This window comes from Juglans regia, chromosome 9 (assembly GCF_001411555.2).
Source record: "Juglans regia cultivar Chandler chromosome 9, Walnut 2.0, whole genome shotgun sequence".
In the NCBI taxonomy this organism is placed as follows: domain Eukaryota; kingdom Viridiplantae; phylum Streptophyta; class Magnoliopsida; order Fagales; family Juglandaceae; genus Juglans; species Juglans regia.
The window spans coordinates 23,963,575-23,981,317 of NC_049909.1; the positions used below are offsets into that span (position 1 = coordinate 23,963,575).

Here is a 17,743-nt window from a genome sequence, read left to right on the forward strand (position 1 = left end):
TATAATATAGTATAGTTTGCTTAAAATTCTTCTTTAATTGTAAAGGATGAGAGTTTATATTATATTATATTATATTATATGATGAAATTATTTAACACTTATTACTGTAATTTCTAATTTTAAAATTAACACATTATATATTTATTTTGATCAGATTTTAAACAAAATATAAAATACATATTTCCATATTTCTTGTAAATATTTATTAACTTAATATGAATAAATTAAACTGTTTCTAACTGTTGTCTGTTAAGAATGTTAAGAACAAATTAATAAAAGTTTCTACACTTACAAAAACTAACGAAAACCATTTCTTCCAAATTATATATTTATATGTTAAGAATGTTGTCTGTTTCTAACTGTTGTCTGTTAAGAATGTTTCCCATGTCATGAATAATTTCTCTTTTAGGCACCCAATAGAATCAAGAATATTTGGATCTTGACATGATTTGAATACCCACATCTATTTATGCTGAATCCAATGTTGCACAAGGTTTTATAACTTAGCCTGCTAAGTTCAGGCTTCTGCTTGCTCAACTGTAGCCCATGAAAAAGAAAATTATAATATATCATGTTATGCAAAATAAAGTATGATATGCCTTATGATCATTTATTCAAATATGAAATTTTTGTCAATAGCAAGCTAGAGTAGATTTTGCACGAGTAGTTTAGCAGCCACGAAGCTGGAATACATGTACTGAATCTGTTTATTTACATGAAAGAAATGATATAAGCTGCCGTACTCATCATATGTATGTATCCATTAAAATCTTAATAGGATGTTAGCTACCATTTTTCTTTGGGGCTGAAATTAATCATCTTTCCAAAATTAAAATCTCTCTATTTTCGGCCGCATGCCCAGCTACTGCTTCTTGTTCAATGTCCAGTTGCTCAGAATCGCATTTTGTAGATTTGGTATTTGCTAGTGCACTGAATCTTGGTTGGAATTTTAGGTTTAAATCCTTTTATATACTTTCTTTTGCAATATGGTTTTCCTAATCTTTTTATCTTTTCAAATAGCTATTAAACCCTGCGTGTGAATGATTTTTATTAGAGTACGGCCAGATTGTCATCTTTTGGGTAGAACAAACCAGAGATTGAGAAACAGAGAAAGAGAGTATGTTGTTTTATATATAATATTCAAGTATAAAGTAGTACTAATTAATGTATGAAGAGTTATATATAATTTGAAAAATGGAAAAAAGTTTTCTCAGATTGTTATAAATAGTTTGGAATGAAGGGATTTATGGTAATTTGCAGAGACAACACTGCACTCTGCAATGAACCAAACTTAGTAATTCAATAAGCTAAATTCACCATCTCAACACAACAAAAACTAAAACTTTATAACCCAGTCCTCTGCTATAAAGATCCAAATCTTATTCTCAGATTACTTGAACAATGAATTAAACTATGGAATATGAAGACCATGAATATGGCTCCTCACCTTCTGTTGTGAGGAATTTAAGGTGATTAGCTTACCTTTTAGGTAGTTTAAGATTCATGTGGAATATGGATGCAAAGTAAATGTGTTTCAATCACATAATCCTCTGCTATAACTTTTTTTTTCCTTCTCTCTGCCTCTTTTGGTTAGAAGCCATACAACTTCAATTAGTAAATCATACTTGAATGAAACCAGCTCCTTTATGGCTTGTTTAAAGAACAATCATTAGTTAATGGTGTTGTTTGCAAGAATAGATAATCTTGGTTCCTGCAAGTAGATTTTGTTCCTTATTGTTGCTGAATACTTTTCTTGGTTCCTGCAAGTAGATTCTGGAATAGATAATCTTGGTTCCTGCAAGTAGTTAAGTAGATAATCTTGCTGAACACTTATGAAGCTGAACACAGTAATTGCTGCTTCATTAAAATTGCTGAACACTTTTCTTGTTTGCCTGCCGTACCATTTTTCCTGATAGATAGAGCTAGAACCTATAAGTATCGCATGACACATTTGCAGATAGTTGCAAATCTGTTTTCTTGTTCTTTCTTAAATTTCTATAGATTGACTTTCAATCAGGAAAGCAAACTAATTTGCATGTTCTTTGTTTTAACTCTTTGCATAATGCATTCTCAGTTTAGGGGAATATATTAGATTTTGATGAATTACATGGATATGGCTGTATGCATGCATTCATTCATATTATATGACATGCTTGCAATGGTAACTTATATGAAGTGTACTTTCCCATGAGGAAGCAAGAGAAAGAATTTTCCCCCAAAATCTGACCTAGTAACATTGTTATTGAAAAATTAGTTTAAAATTTCTAATTGAAGCTTCAGGAATTGGCTCACTTTTATCTAGGAGTTTATTTACTGATATCAAAGCTGAAGACTAAGGCTGTTATTGTTTATTTTGTTTCAGGATTATTGAAAATGAATTATTTAAGCAAGACTAGAGGTCAAGGAAGAAGGTTCAAATATGGAGCAAAAGAAAAAGATCTGCAATATAAGGTGGTATTGTTTTGATGAGGCAATGTTAGAGCAACTGATCTGTCTTCCTTTTCTCTATCTAGGGCTCTCCATAAGTATTAGGTGGTATTGTTTCTTCTTTTCTCTTATAGTTGATAGGTTTATAGTTCTTTTAACTTCTGAAAGGCCCAGTGGCAAATATGTGAACTTTTTAGCTTTATGTGAATGTTAGTGGGTATTGGATAACAAGAAGAACTTGGGAGTCTACTTTAAACTGAGTATCTTCATTTCATTTGGCTGTGAAATTTTCTTTATATTGGTGGATTTCTTGCTACTATTACTTATTCTTCTTCTTTTTTTTTTTCTATTTATCTATTAAATTTTGTTTTATGGGTTGTGAGATTGTGAGACTCATTTGATAAATTGTGACATTTTATTCGATTTTCATTCTTTTTTCAGTTGAAGAGGTACTACTGTACCGATTAAAAAAAAAGAGGTACCGCATGCCTTCTTTGGATCATAATGACCTTTTTAGGTGTGAGTTGGGAAGAACATACATTCATACATTCGTATTCATGTCCATGGAGTCATTGGTTGCTGTCATGTTAAAAAAGTATACATGAAAAACAGGAAATATTATGGTAAGTGATATGCATTAAGTTTAAAGGAGTTAGCTAAGAAAATAAATATAGGCTTATTGAATATTGATACTTATTTTTACTCTTTTTAATATTGAGAAGATCTTCTCTTTTTAATCTTTTCTACTTAGTGTATTTACAAATAAACCAAATTATTTGTAAGTCAGGTGTTGTGCTTCCCACTTGTGTAATTGTTTATTTGAGCAAGAGCATATAATTTGGATGTATATTATTTGTTTAGTATATTTTTTTTATTTTATTTTCTGAAACACATTTTCCGGCAAGTAAAATTCGCCGAAAATAATTCTTTTGGCATAAACGTATTATTTGTGGCGATATTATATCGCATCAAATAATTTTTCTCGGCGAAACATGCCCGTTGGAAATAAGTAATTGCGACCATAATCAGAAATCGCTGGAAAATATACATTTCCAGCCATTTTGAAATCGCCATAGTTGAATTTTTTATTTTGAATATGAAATTGTGGTGATCTTAAATTGTTGGAAATGGTTCAAAAGTAGCGATTTATCAATCGCTACATTTGGATATTCAAAACCGAAAACTCAATTACAGCGATTCAAAAATCGTTGGGAATATACATTTACGGCAATTTTATAATCGCCACAATTGAGTTTTCAAAACTAATTAGTCAGTTGCAGCGATGTTTTGAAAACACTGAATTAGTCTTTTCCAACCATTATAAACTGAATCGTAGATCATAATTGTGGCGATATCTTGTACTTTTTGTGACAAAAAAAAATTTCCGGAAAAGTTATATGATATTATGCAAATTATGACTATTGTCAATGCTCTTATTGGGTTACCCATGAAATTAGGAAGAAAAAGTTTACTCATCATCTTTATACCATACACAATATATGATTTATTTATTATCTTTTTATTTTTTTTTTCTTTAACAAGTATGTGGTGTAGAGATGATAAGTATAAGAACTCAATTAATTTAGTAGGAAATAAAACAAAAAAAAAATTTAAAACATATATAGTGTGTAATATAAAGATGATGAATAACAAAATCCAATGTTACGTAGCAAAACAAGACTTGATGAGTCTCAACATCAACAAGTTACTCTTTTAAAGATGGTTAAGTTTTTTTAGTCATCCACGACACTAAAATCTATTTGTCGAATTAAATTATATCAAGTAGATGGTGTGTGATATAAAAATTTTTGAATAAAATTATATATATATATATATATATATATATATATATTGAGCTGTTCTTTTTATTCAATAACTTACCATTTTTTTATAAAAAAAATAAAGCACTACATCTCCCCAACGCCTTCCCAACAGTTACCACTTACCGGCAGGCAGCATTTGTTGAATGTGTCTGTGTCGTAAAAATACATGTATTAAGAAGGTTAGTTCCCGGAATTTAATAAATTTTGGTAATGAGTTGTTAGCAGATGTAGTATTTTTGGTAACAACTTTAAATCAGAATTTTTTGTTGATAACTTGTCTTCACCAACTCTATTTCCAAATCATCAGTTGTGGTGGTCATGGTTAGCTGCAAACATAGTGTAATTTTGATTGAAAATAAGGCTCAACATCAATGATCTTTTTCCTATCTTTCCTTCTAAATAATTCTTCACAAAACGATTTAAAATGTGTCCTTGTTTTTTTTTTTTTTTTTTTGGAAATGCCGCTTGACCTTTCTCCAGTCAATATAAGATTAAAGTCATAGTTATCCGATCTAAATAATAATAATAATCATACCAAGAGTTTGAATGGACTGAAAGTATATAATCCGATTTTCTAAATGAAAATTTTCGGTTTGAAACTCTCCATTCATTATATAAAAAATAATAATAATAACAATAAGGACTAATTTGAACATCAAAACTTGTTAATTAAGGAATTGATGATGACATACTCATAACTTAGAAGATCCCATAAGCTATCTTGAAATATATTTTAGAAGGCTGCTTAGAATGTGTCGACCATTGTTAACACATGGCTTATTTCTATCATAGAAGTTCTACGAGGTATCAAGTCGTCTATCCTACCTGATTGATGAGCTTTGACCAAAATCAACATGCAAGATGGCATAAAGAGGGCCATGCAATGCTCCTACTCGGTAAAAAATTACAAATGGGCAGTTCTAGTTGGATTGGAAACGTTAGCCAACCGCCCACCATCAAATCTTAAAGCCACCGTACCCGCCTCAATTCAAATCTAATCCTTTATATTCTAATACTTGACAAAAAGTAGACGTAATTCATCAGATAATCTCTTTAGTCTTGTCCAATTAAAGTTCCAACTTCTAAGTGAAATTAATCAAACTCTAATACATTGAAATATCTTCGCTTTCATTTCAATATTCAATCAGGGAGGAGAGAGAGAGAGAGAGAGAGAGAGAGAGTTTTGCAGTCGAAGAACCGGTTGCTCTCTCAGCTTTGCTTGCTTAATAAACAATAGCCAGAGGGAAGTTAGGCCAACGGTTAGCTTCCCTCCAAACCCTCTGATTCCCTTGAACTCGAAGCAAAGCTTTTGCGGGTGAAGTCTTGGTCACCATCTGAGACACCCAACTTCACCTTCCTGACATATGCTTTACACCCATCTTGCTCTGCTCCTTCTATATACAGTTGAAAATCCCTTGGATCATGTTCATATTGAGGTCTATACGTAAGTACCCATTACAGCTTCTGAAATCTAGTGCCAAGAGAGGTGCTTTCTGGTGTGCTTTTGGGTCTAGAATCTTAGGTGCTTAAAAGTTACAAGCTTTTGTGGTGTTCGGAGACCTAGAAGAGTTCATTAGTCTGAGGGGCTTAATTAAAGAAACCCATCCATGGTTGGTGCTTGATTTTCATTATATCAAGCCGTGGGCTTTCTGGGGTTTGGAATTCACTAGAGTTGGCTTCTGGATTGGGGGTTTTGGCATACTGCTGCTGACAAGCTCACCCCAGAGCTTTATGTGCGCAGAGATGAAAGGTCCTCAAAACAGTTCTCATGGGCCGCCCCACCCAGATGGTATTTTTATTATGAAATCTTATGAATTGCGTTACACTACAAATTAGCCGAAAGCCATTTTTTCATGATTCAACAATATTATCTTTGTGATTTTGAAGTTTCCTTTCGCTGGTATTCTATATATTTGGATTGTTTGCGATGATATAGTGGGCAGAGGGATAACGGTAGTTTATTATTTGGAAGAGTTTGGAGTTTGGTTTTTAGTCCAACAAAAATCATTCAAAATGAATACCAGGCACTTCTTTCCACCGTACTCCTTGTGCAATTCAGGAAGTGAGATTTCATTTTCATCAAATCCTCCAGCAGGAGAAGATCGTATGGTTGTGGGCAACCGACACAGGCCTACTCGTGCTCTACCTTCTTCGTCTTTAGGAAGGATGGCGATGAGGATCTCTAGAGCAAGGTGGTTCTCTTTCTTAAGAAGAGTATTCCACTATCAAAATGGATCAAGATCTGATCTTGGCTCTAATCCTTTCAATTCAAGCACTTGGATGTTGATGGAGTTTGTAGCTTTGGTGGTTCAAATAAGCATCACAACATTTACTATAGCCATTTCCAAGAAGGAGAAGCCTGTTTGGCCAATGAGAATATGGATTGTTGGTTATAATATTGGTTGTGTTCTTAGTCTGCTACTACTCTACGGTCGCTACCGGCATCATCTCACTCATGGAGATGGTTTCGGCCTTTCTGATGTGGAACAGCAGAGGGGCAGTGAAGAATCCAGGTATGCTAGCTTTACATACAGTTCTCCCATTCACCTTCTATGATTCATTTATATTTTTCTCTTAAACAAAATCATCGGTTTCCATGCACTGTACTAATAGTGACAACTCGTCTATTGGGATCATTACAAAGATTTGTGAGCTAGTTATAAAACATCATGCAACTGTTATTGAAGATAAGTCTTTGATTTTGTTCTTCGGGTGGAATTATTGAGGCAAACAACTTAGTAGTGATGAATCATTGGTGATATGATTAAAAGTCTCAAGATATAACAAATAATTTCAAATCAATTTGATAATGGTTGGTGGTCACTATATTTAAATGATGGAAAACAAGATAAAAACTCATGAATTACCTGCATCGAGAGTTTTTGACAACTTGAGCTTTTCGAAACCTTTTAATTGATTGCTGCAATGGATACAGGATCTCACATCTAATGAACAAATGCCGAACTTCACTAGAATTATTCTTTGCAATATGGTTTGTGATGGGTAACGTTTGGGTATTCGACTCTCGATTTGGGTCCTTTCATCGAGCCCCAAAACTTCACGTGCTCTGCATCTCCCTACTGGCATGGAATGCAATATGCTACTCATTTCCATTCCTGCTATTTTTGCTGCTATGTTGTTGCGTGCCACTGATTAGCAGCCTCGTCGGATACAACATGAACACGGGGTCAACTGATAGAGGAGCATCCGATGATCAAATTTCTCAGCTTCCCAGTTGGAGGTACAAAGAAGTCGACACCAAGTTAGAGCCTTGCACTAATACTCACTGTAATCCCGACCTTGCAAATGAAGATCCAGTAAGTCTCATTTCAACTTACTCTTACAGATAAAAGCTAATATCTTTCCTAAGACATCAAATTTAGTAGATTCTAAGTCAAAAAGAATATATTGGTGAGCTAATAGATTGTTGTTTTTTCTTTGTATTTGTGGTGGGAATGACAGGAATGTTGCATTTGCCTAGCCAAGTACAAGGACAAGGAAGAATTGAGGCAGTTGCCATGTTCCCATGTGTTCCACCTCAAATGTGTAGATCAATGGCTCCAAATTATATCTTGTTGTCCTCTTTGTAAACAAGAACTAGAGAGGTAGAAAGCAACATCATCACCCACAGGCAGAAGTTCAATCTGTCATTTTCTATTTTTACTACACACACACACATACATATATATATATATATATATATATATATTTCATTTTTCTTTTTCTCACTGTGGTGTGAAATAAATGGATTATCGTGGTTACTTGAGTGAGTATTGCTTGTACAGTGGAGGTCACCAGTAACCACTGAAAAAGAAATCAACCGTGTTTGAGTATACAATACATATAAAGTGTTGTAGTCTTCTCAGTTTCTGAGTATAGCAGTGTATCTTACAAAATGTATCATGTATGTAATTTTTTAAAATTTCATCAAAGATATCGATATCCTTTTTATATATACTATCACCACCAACCTAGTAAAGTTATCTTTGTAGCCACTCAAACAATCACTCATTTTGCATCTTACACCCTTCTTCAAGACTGAATTGCTAAGATTGATTTAAAAAAAAAAGGAAAAATAGATAACATGTCATGATCTATTATAGATCTAACACGCCATTTTGGAACGAGAGGAAGAGGGATTCAGTGGCTTCCTCCCTCCATCCATCCCAGACAAGATTTGGAAGTTGTCAGTACATTAGTTAGTTAAGTTGAAACAGTGAAGAGAAATGCATTCTGGACAACCTTTCACTTCTAAATTAAATAAAAGGCCAATGGGGCTATTTTTGTTTGACTTTCATCTTCCCCACAACACCAAGTTTTGTAGTAGCAGTAGCTCAGGTTTAGGCTCGGGCTCAGCCTCCGGCAGTAGACTAGTGTAGGGTGGTGCTAATTATTATTATTATAGCAATAGCTCAGATCGCCACAATTTATTTAGACTTGACTTGGATAATAAGTCTTTTTAATCATCTCATTTTATGTTAATATTTAAATATTTTAAATATAAATATTTTAAATTTTTAAATTTTTAAATTTTTTATTTAATCATTAAAAATTTCTTAAATTTTTAAATAAAATATAAAAAATAATTCAATTTTTTAGAATCTTAAAATAAAAATAATATTCTAATAATTTCTTTTTAATTTTTTATCTTTCATTTCCTAAAATTTCATAAAGCATATCAAATCAAACTATTTTATTATTATTTATAAATTATTTCTTTATTATTTACAAATCATCTCATCTTACCTTATTTTAAAAATAATATTTTCAATCCCTCCAGCATTCATTGCCTTTTAGGTTACGGTTTATGAATTATGTGAAAGCTACTACCTAATAATATATTATTTATTTATTTTATTAGCGGCGATTGATTACACTCGATCGGCTTTCTTTGAAGTAAGTTACCAACTATTGAGGAAAAAAAAAAGGTTACCAACTATAAGTCTAGTAGTGGTAGTAGTAGGCGGAGGCGGTGGCGGTGGAGGCGGCGGCTCCTTTAACACAAGAGCCGCTGACCCTCTTACATTTTTTATTTATTTAATTAAACCAGCCCAACCAATTATACAAAACGACGCCGCCCCAATCACTACTCCCTTACTCATTTAAATACTCCCCCGTCCTCCATCTCTCCCGCCACCTCTATCTCTCTCTCTGCGTCAGTTCCTCCAGAAATAAGAAACCATGGCCGATTTGAGGTCGAGATTCTTGGACGTGTACTCTGTGTTGAAGTCTGAGATCCTCCATGACCCGGCGTTCGATTTCACCGAAGATTCTCGCCAGTGGGTCGAACGGGTACTCTCTCTCTCTCTCTCTCTCCAAGTATCGCGCGCACACCCCTGTACACATTCTCTTTCGTGTGTATATATATATGTGTATATATATATATATATCAAGAAAACTACAATTTGTTTCCATTTAAATTCCGAAATAGAAGTCGAACCGGCAGATAATTGTATGATCATGAGCTCGATCAAGAAAAGAGAGAGTACAAACCCGAACTTATTTAATAGCCTTAAAGCTTATTTAATCCTGTAATTTAGGAAGAAATTTATAGATCTAATTTATCTCATAAAATCTATTTTATAAGAGAAAATTATTAATTTTTTATAAACATGTTCAAGACTTTGTCGACAGACAATTTCTTGTGTACAAATCAGTATTTTTTCTAATCCTTGTAACAGAATAAATAGTATAGTCCCCATTTATCTTGTCGTCCTATAGTAGACTTTGATATCATAAAAAAATTCATGAGCTTAACTCATATCATGAAATCGGTTTTATAAAAAATAATCGTTCACTCCTTATAAACATATTTAATACCATATTCATAAATAATGTGAGATTATTCCTTAACAATTTATTCAAAGTCGATGCATTAACTGCAAACCTGAGCACATCACAACTATTATCCTCCATCTTAAACGTCGTATTCACGCCAAATATGGGAGGAGGGAAGAAGTTTTGCTGATTGTTTTTGAGCCCTGGGGGCCATGCATTTCCGTCTTTGTCATGCTTGAAAAACGATAAATTAATTAATAAGGTATGAACAGAATATTATCCCTGGTTTAAAGTCTAGTTACTTAAATCGTGTCTATGCCACCCGCTCTTTGCAGATGATGGACCACAACGTACCAAGAGGTGTGCAGACTGCAGATATGATATTTAAGAAATTGTCTACTTTATTCTCATGAAATCTTCGTGCTAATGCTAGCTACTTATTGCCCTCCAATGTAAAGAAAATGAAAATAGTTGGATTGGACTATTGGCAGGAAAGCTGAACCGAGGACTGTGTGTCATTGACAGCTACAAATTGTTGAAAGAAGGAAAGGAACTAACTGATGATGAGTTTTTTCTCGCGTGTGCACTAGGATGGTGCATTGAATGGGTATATATGACTACTACAACCTACCTCTTTGCTCTTTAATTTGGCTAGCTGATCCTGATTTAATCCACCCATGGCAATTACCCATGCATATATACCACTTTATTTCACTTCTTTTTTTCCAGCAAATTAAAAATTTTCCCATCTTAACAATGAGGCTTGCAGCTTCAAGCATATTTTCGTGTTCTTGACGATATCACAGACAATATCCCAGAAGATGCTGAGAAGCGCCGTGGTCAACCCAGTTGGTTTAAGCAACCCAAGGTCATGTGAACTTTTAGTAAAGAGTGAATACATTTCCTTCTTACTAGCTATAAAAGGCGTGTTGATGTTTTTTCCCAACTTATGTAAATTATATTAATAATCTTAGGTCGGTATGATTGCTGTAAATGATGGCTCAATTCTCCACAACCACATCACAAGAATTCTCAAAAAACATTTTAGAGAAAAGCCTTATTACGTGGATCTGCTCGATTTATTTAATGAGGTTGGATTATCAATATTCCATATATTGTAAAGCAGCACAAGTACGTAGCAGTGAGTGTTCTGTTCTTTTAAACCAAAGACATGATTATTTACATGCGTACAGATGGAATTCCAGACTGCGTCAGGGAAAATGACAGAATTAATTACCAGTAGTACGCTTGTAGGAGAGAAAGATCTATCTAGGTTGTCGACAATGCCTCTGTAAGTAAGAATTTATATATATATATATATACAATTTAACTTGCAATCATTTTATGTTTCTAAAATTTAGCTGGATATTTGTGTTGTCATGCATGCAGCCACCACCTACGCATTGTTCAGTACTACAAAACCACTTATTATTCACACTACCTTTCAGTGAGTACTTTTCTCATTTTATGACGTTCCTATCTCTCGTACGTTTCTTAGTCTTATTAATATATATTTTATCTTTGTATGGAGCCCATTTCATTAAATATATCCCAATATTCAAAGGGACTCGCAACTGGTGGTGATTCTTTGAAGTAAATCTGTTGACAGTGGTGCTAGCTCCATGATATTCTCTCCAAACACCCCACCCCCATGAAAGCATCCAAATACCAGCTTTGTATGAGATGAAACCCTTGTAGAGAAAGACCCATTCCTGATTCCTCTCTCTCTTTTGTCTTCTATATATGTCTCTCTTATGTCTATATATAAGAAGACTATACCTATGTATGTATGTATGTAACCCATTAGAGATCAGAAAGACCAGTGTCTATTGGACCTGTCATATAACCCCCCTCCCCTCATAATTTTCAGTACTTTGCATGTGCTTCTTTCTAAGAAGTGCTTATTTATGCCAAATTTAGTGAATCTAGTACTTATAAGATCCTTCAATAATATTCTTTATACAATATGTATCATCCAGGTTGCTTGTGCATTGATCTTATCTGGAGAAAATCATATTAATGTGAAGAACATTCTGGTCGAAATGGGATTTTATTTTCAAGTACAGGTAATTGTTTGTTGCAAAAAGGAATCCATACTTTCATTTGATTGCTGAAGCGTTACAGCTGCTGTTTCAACAGCAAATTATAATAGCCAAGTTTTTCTTTCTTTTCCCAGCATGATGCATGTCTTGTCAGAAAATGCATATATATATATATGACTCAATCAGTACTGATCATATCATTTCATTCAATATTCATTTGCCGGTTTTCTTCTTGAATTATTATTATTATTTTAAATTTAAAAACTAGTTATGATATTGCAGGGTGTGGCTGCGGAGTACGAGAATGAGAATTACGGAAAGCTTGTAAAATCCATTGAAGCTCATCCAAGTAAAGCAGTACAAGCTGCGTTAAAATCATTATTGACAAAAGGACACGAGTGACAAATTCATATTTCCTTTCAGAAATCTTGGCATTGATTATATAATCCAAACACCCCCGGCCCCGGGGGGGCTAATATTCAATACAATACAATACAATACAATATTGGGCTACTCTAGCCTCAGTGTATTGATTATTTGTGTATTGATTTTTTTTAAAATTATAATGAGTCTCCCTATAAATAATCTATTAATACCAACTTATGTGTAACAAAACTCAAAAAAAAAAAAAAAATCAAATCAAATCAAATCAAATCAAAAAATTTAGTTATGAATTATGAGGTCTTGATTGAACAAATTTAGGCTGACTTTCTCCTTCCTCACCTGAAGTTAAATATAGGGGTGGTATTAAGTGACATGATCAGTGAATCTAATGACATAAAATTAGTGGATTTGAGTTTTATGTTAACGGAGTGATCCATTAAGACACGATTTATAAACGGGTCAACCTGCTTAACACGAAATCAATTCCATTTTGATCCGTTTAGAATTTATTTCAAAATTAAAATTTTATTATTGTTAAGTTGTAATATTGGAATTTCTCAGTATCCTTATGTTTTTATTGTTGGGATTGTAATTTTAAACTTATGCTCATATTTTTTATTATATAGTTTGTAATATTAGTTTTATTATATGTTAAAATTTGAAAAATATTGATATATATTTTTTAAGATATTGTGCTTATAATAAATATAAATTTTAATTTTTATGTAAAATTACATTAATCAAGTCAAATGAGTTATGTGATTTAGTTCAACTAATTTATATAAAACAAACGAGTTTAAATGAGTCGTGTCGTGTTAACATATTTCTAAATTAATTATTAAATGGATCAAAATGAGTGACACGATATGATTTAAAATAGGTTGGGTTATAGTTTAAAAATTTGATACGTTTAACTTAATAAATTGAGTTTGGATTGATTTATATAATTAAATGTTTATAACTTGATAAGACCTGCCATGAATATTACTTGAAAATACGATTTAATAACCCTAATAAATATGGGTGAAAAATTGTAGCAAAAGCCTTCCCTCGTAAGCAGATGAGCCGGCCCGGTCAGATCAAGGCCTAATCCACAGCGTAGCCCAGTCCAACTTATTACTCTCTTCTCCTCCGCTTGTACTTGCATCCCTCGTAAGCATCCCTGTTTGGCTGCCATAAATTCAACGCGAATCCAAACACTACTTCTAGTTTCATCTGTCTTCTTTTCTCTTTTCCCAATCGTTCCGGCACCAAGAGGATAACCCACCTTCAAATTGCTATAGTCCGAGCGTTCGATTTCTTGAGGTGAGCTCATTTTCGATGAATTCACAGTTCTACGTAAAATCGTCCTATTTTCCGTGGTTTTTCTCCTCAAACAAACGCAGTATAAGCAAACGCTTTTGTTTTTTAAAGCTTTAGTTTCGTATTAGAACTTTATTACCTGAGTTCACTGATCTAGATTTCTGTTTAGTGTTCTGATAGATTTTAATTTGATTTTTCAATGCCATGATTCGTGAAGATAAGAATCTCGCAAAGGACGGAATTTTCTTTTCGTATTAGAGCAATGGGGCAATGGCAAGCTTTGTTAATTATGTTCTGTATATCTATTTGAAACTTAGAGAATGAACCCCAAGGCGACCGCCTCACTCAGTCTCAGTCTCAACTCTCTCTCTCTCTCTCTCTCTCTCTCTCTCTCTCTCTCTCTCATCCCGGTCGTCCCTCTACGCGTTCGCAGCACCTAGAACTGCCCCTCGCCGTCGGTTCTTTTTTTCCTCTCGGTATTTTTTCAATATCTTAGGCGTCCCCGTCGGTTCCAATTTGAGTCAATCCACGGTAATCTCCCCTGTCCCCTGAGATTGATTTCTTGTGGATGAGTTTTTTGATATGGGCTTGCTAATGACGAGGAAAACTTGTGGATGAGTTCTTTGAAATATTGCTTTGTAAATTTTCTGATGTAAATTGTAGATTTCTGCCTCAAAATCTATAGCTGCTTTTGGGTTTAATTCTAAGTTCTAACTTGTTTTGAATAATTTATAGAACAAGTCTGGAATTTTTTGAAGCTCTTGTGGGTTTTTTATTTCTATGCTGAAGCAGATCGATGATAAGAGATTTTTGCCACCCATTTGTGTGGTATACCTTAACCTATAAAATTAAAAACTTAAAGTCAAAGAAACTTTGTATTGATTTCTATATGCAATTGGTTGGAATGAGATTTTGCCCAAATCAGACTACGCACTCGGAGTGGAGCCTATGTAAGTCGGATTCGGACCGGAGTTGGATTTCCTGCATACATACTCTGACTCAGTTGGGCTCAGCCCTACATGGTGCTTTGGGGTTGAACTTTGTTTCTTATTTTGCTTTTCATGAGTATTTTAAGTTGGGAATTTAAAGGCGCTTTCAAGACGTGTTTGATACATTTTTTTTCTATTTTCAACTAGGAACAAAGACCCTTGGCTAAGTTTTAAGTTATTTTTAACCTTTTGTTTTGGGGACTAAAGAACTTTCATGAACTACTCCTTTTCTCCAAAAGAATTGCAGGTCTTACCCAACTCACTCTGATCTAAAATATGATTAGTTCTAAATGGATTTCCAATTTGAGGTTTTATTGTGACAGGACTTAGGTTTTATTGTGACAGTATTTTTTATTTACAAGACTCTTATATTTGAGATTTATAGAAATTATATATTTTTCATATCACAAACAATTTTAAGGAATATAACATTGTGGAACAAAAGTCTACTATGTTTTGGATAAACTGATTTTGGATGCCACCTAAAGAGTAGCCGGTTTTTCAATTTATGTTTGTTTTCTTTTACAGCTTTTGATTGCGTCAGTGTTCAATCTTCATTTACTTAACAAGTTTTATTTCAGTTTTTTCATCAGATGCATTTTGCTCTAATGCAAACACTAATATTTCAGGTTGTTGCTCCACACAAATCAAGTTGCTGATGTTGACTGCAAATATTGTTGCCTCCTCATATCAATTTGTACCAGGTAAATATGATGACTTTGTTCCTCTACTTTGGCAGAAAAGTACGGTGATATAGTACGTGTTTGTTTTACTTTGAAACTGGATAGTAGACTTCTTTTTCACCTCAGTTTGATTATACATACAATAAAATGAGCGGGGAGGATGAATTTTTCTTCAGTTGGATTGATACCAAAATTGTGTAAAATGCCTGAATACATTGTGCACATAATGGTGTGGGTACACAGATGACCCCCCGGGGGGAGGGGGTTTATCATCCTACTTTAGGTTTTTACCATCATTCCTTTTGTTCAGGGAGATAGATTTATTGTCTTATTGTTATATTTTGAAGAAATATCTTCTCCTTTTCCATCTATATTAAGTTCTGGTTCGCATTCTGTGGAATTTTATTTAATTGCTTATTTTTCCAGAGAACTTTAGATTCTGATTATTTATAATGCGACTCCACTGTTCTGTTTTTTTATACAGGGAAAAGAGAGGGTCAATGCAGCAGGCATACTCGGCTTACTCGATCTAATCTCGTGAAGGTTTTCATTTCATTTGAACAGCTCAATGGGAAAATGCGATCACCTGAAATTGCTAGAACTAGACCGTTGGAGATTGGTGCCCAAATTTTGCCTATTGATAAAAGAAAACCTCTCATGCATTCTTCTCGAACACAGTCTGCTTCTGTTAGATGTTATTCTGTGTTGGTAGGTTTTTTCTTTCATATCTCCTATTGCTTGTCCTTGTTAAGAGAGAAAAAAAGGTCATTGCTTGTCATGTATGCTTTTCTTGTCTCATGCTGTGAGGGACTTGACTCCTTTGATATCAAGAGTCCTACCATGGTCACGTGCAAAATTGAGAGTAGGATTTTAAGGTTTGATCATATGCTCTCTTTTCCCCCTTTTTTCTTCAACCGTCATCTTTGGTTTTTTGTACAGAATGCAAGATGTGGTGCAGAGCAAACTCAAACTGTTACACGGGAGGCCCCAACAATTACTCACATTCCTGGTAATAGCTTTTTTAAAGTATGAACAACCGGCTAAACTACTACTAATGTTGTGAAAGTGTTGCTATCAAGACATCAAGCCACCTGCCTTAGGTCATAGTTAGGTGTGAGCTGCTGGGATCCAGCAATGCCCTGAAGAATAATGCTAGATACAAGTTCCAAATAGACAAGTTCCGTGCTAGCTCTTTGTAAAAAATTAGGTCTCACTAAAAAAGAATAGTTTCTTTTACACTTTTTAAAGGTAGGGTCCATATTTTTATGAAGTTCTACATGAGGTTTGTCTATTTAGAACTTGTACAAATCATTTCTCATGCCCTGAATCATTGATTGTTTTTCACCACTCATTCAGTCCCACTTCCAAAGATGTCTCATTTCTCTGCTTTTTTGTTTGCCATAATGCAACTTTGGTTCTTTTCGGGGCTCATTTCTCAGCCCTCTAGTGTAACTGCCCCTTTGATCTGTTCAGTTCACCTTGTTTGTAATTTGGACTGTCCTTGGCATTCAGTGTCTGCTGCCAATCCATTAGTCAGAGCTTTGTACTTTTTGCTTTGCGTATTACTCTTAAATGAGTGTGTGGTATAGGGTGGTTACATAAAGATTTCACTTGTGAATAATGGTTAACTGTGATTTCAGGCAAGGAAAAGTCACCTCAACTTGATGACGGCGGGTCCGGATTCCCACCTCGTGATGATGGTGATGGTGGTGGTGGAGGTGGCGGAGGCGGAGGCAATTGGTCGGGTGGGTTCTTCTTTTTTGGATTTCTTGCTTTTCTAGGCTTTTTAAAGGATAAGGAAAGTGAGGGGGCTTATCGGGATGAAAGAAGAAGATGAGGAAAGGTTTGGAAGTCCTAATTAGTTTTGGGGAGTATTTTCGTCCAGCATTCTTTCTGTATCGAGTTTCCTATAAAGTAACTTAACAAAAAAAAAAAAGTGTTTCCTATAAAGTAGATGCCTTGAGTATAGCATGCCAATTCTGGATATTAGAAAATATGAGATTAAGGCCGATTCAAAGTTAATCTGAATTCATCTCATCTTATCTAATCATTATAATTTTTTTAAAATTTTTATACAAAATAGAGTAAACAATTCAATTTTTTCAAATCTCAAAATAATAATAATAATAAATAATATTCTACAAACATTTTATTTAATTTTTAATTTTTATTTCAACTTATTTTACCTCAACTCACTGTCCAAACCCAACTCAGTTGTTGTAGGTGCGTATTGACTGTGTTAGAACTAGAAACTGGTGGATATATTTCAGGTGTCATTGGTGCAGTTTTTCTCTTTAATTTGTATAGGAGTTTAT

At 33.9% G+C, this 17,743-nt stretch overlaps 3 protein-coding genes across 6 annotated transcripts; all 3 read left to right on the plus strand.

The window, feature by feature from the left end:
* Positions 1-5,401: 5,401 nt before the first annotated feature.
* Positions 5,402-8,115, plus strand: LOC108994791 (E3 ubiquitin-protein ligase At4g11680-like). 2 transcript variants are annotated; one of them, XM_035694073.1, is made up of 4 exons: positions 5,402-6,039; positions 6,343-6,763; positions 7,186-7,567; positions 7,713-8,115. In XM_035694073.1, the coding sequence occupies exons 1-4, from the start codon at positions 5,982-5,984 to the stop codon at positions 7,857-7,859; spliced, it is 1,008 nt and encodes a 335-aa protein (XP_035549966.1). In that variant the 5' UTR covers positions 5,402-5,981; the 3' UTR covers positions 7,860-8,115. The 2 variants fall into 2 exon arrangements, with proteins under 2 accessions (XP_035549966.1, XP_018825698.1); XM_018970153.2 differs by having other exon boundaries at positions 5,402-6,763.
* Positions 8,116-9,319: 1,204 nt separating this feature from the next.
* On the plus strand, positions 9,320-12,627 carry LOC108992362 (farnesyl pyrophosphate synthase 1-like). Of its 3 annotated transcripts, none has more exons than XM_018966920.2 (9): positions 9,320-9,542; positions 10,364-10,388; positions 10,487-10,635; positions 10,798-10,896; positions 11,003-11,119; positions 11,234-11,319; positions 11,418-11,475; positions 12,008-12,094; positions 12,353-12,627. In XM_018966920.2, exons 1-9 carry the CDS (start codon positions 9,432-9,434, stop codon positions 12,470-12,472), a joined length of 852 nt encoding a protein of 283 aa, XP_018822465.1. In that variant the 5' UTR covers positions 9,320-9,431; the 3' UTR covers positions 12,473-12,627. The 3 variants fall into 3 exon arrangements, with proteins under 3 accessions (XP_018822465.1, XP_018822455.1, XP_018822472.1); XM_018966910.2 differs by having other exon boundaries at positions 9,323-9,542; positions 11,222-11,319; XM_018966927.2 differs by having other exon boundaries at positions 9,324-9,542; positions 10,520-10,635; positions 11,222-11,319.
* A 968-nt stretch (positions 12,628-13,595) lies between these two features.
* Positions 13,596-17,456, plus strand: LOC108994798. The gene is made up of 5 exons (XM_035694074.1): positions 13,596-13,759; positions 15,375-15,449; positions 15,913-16,136; positions 16,368-16,437; positions 17,069-17,456. The coding sequence occupies exons 2-5, from the start codon at positions 15,404-15,406 to the stop codon at positions 17,263-17,265; spliced, it is 537 nt and encodes a 178-aa protein (XP_035549967.1). The 5' UTR covers positions 13,596-13,759; positions 15,375-15,403; the 3' UTR covers positions 17,266-17,456.
* The last annotated feature ends 287 nt before the right edge of the window (positions 17,457-17,743 follow it).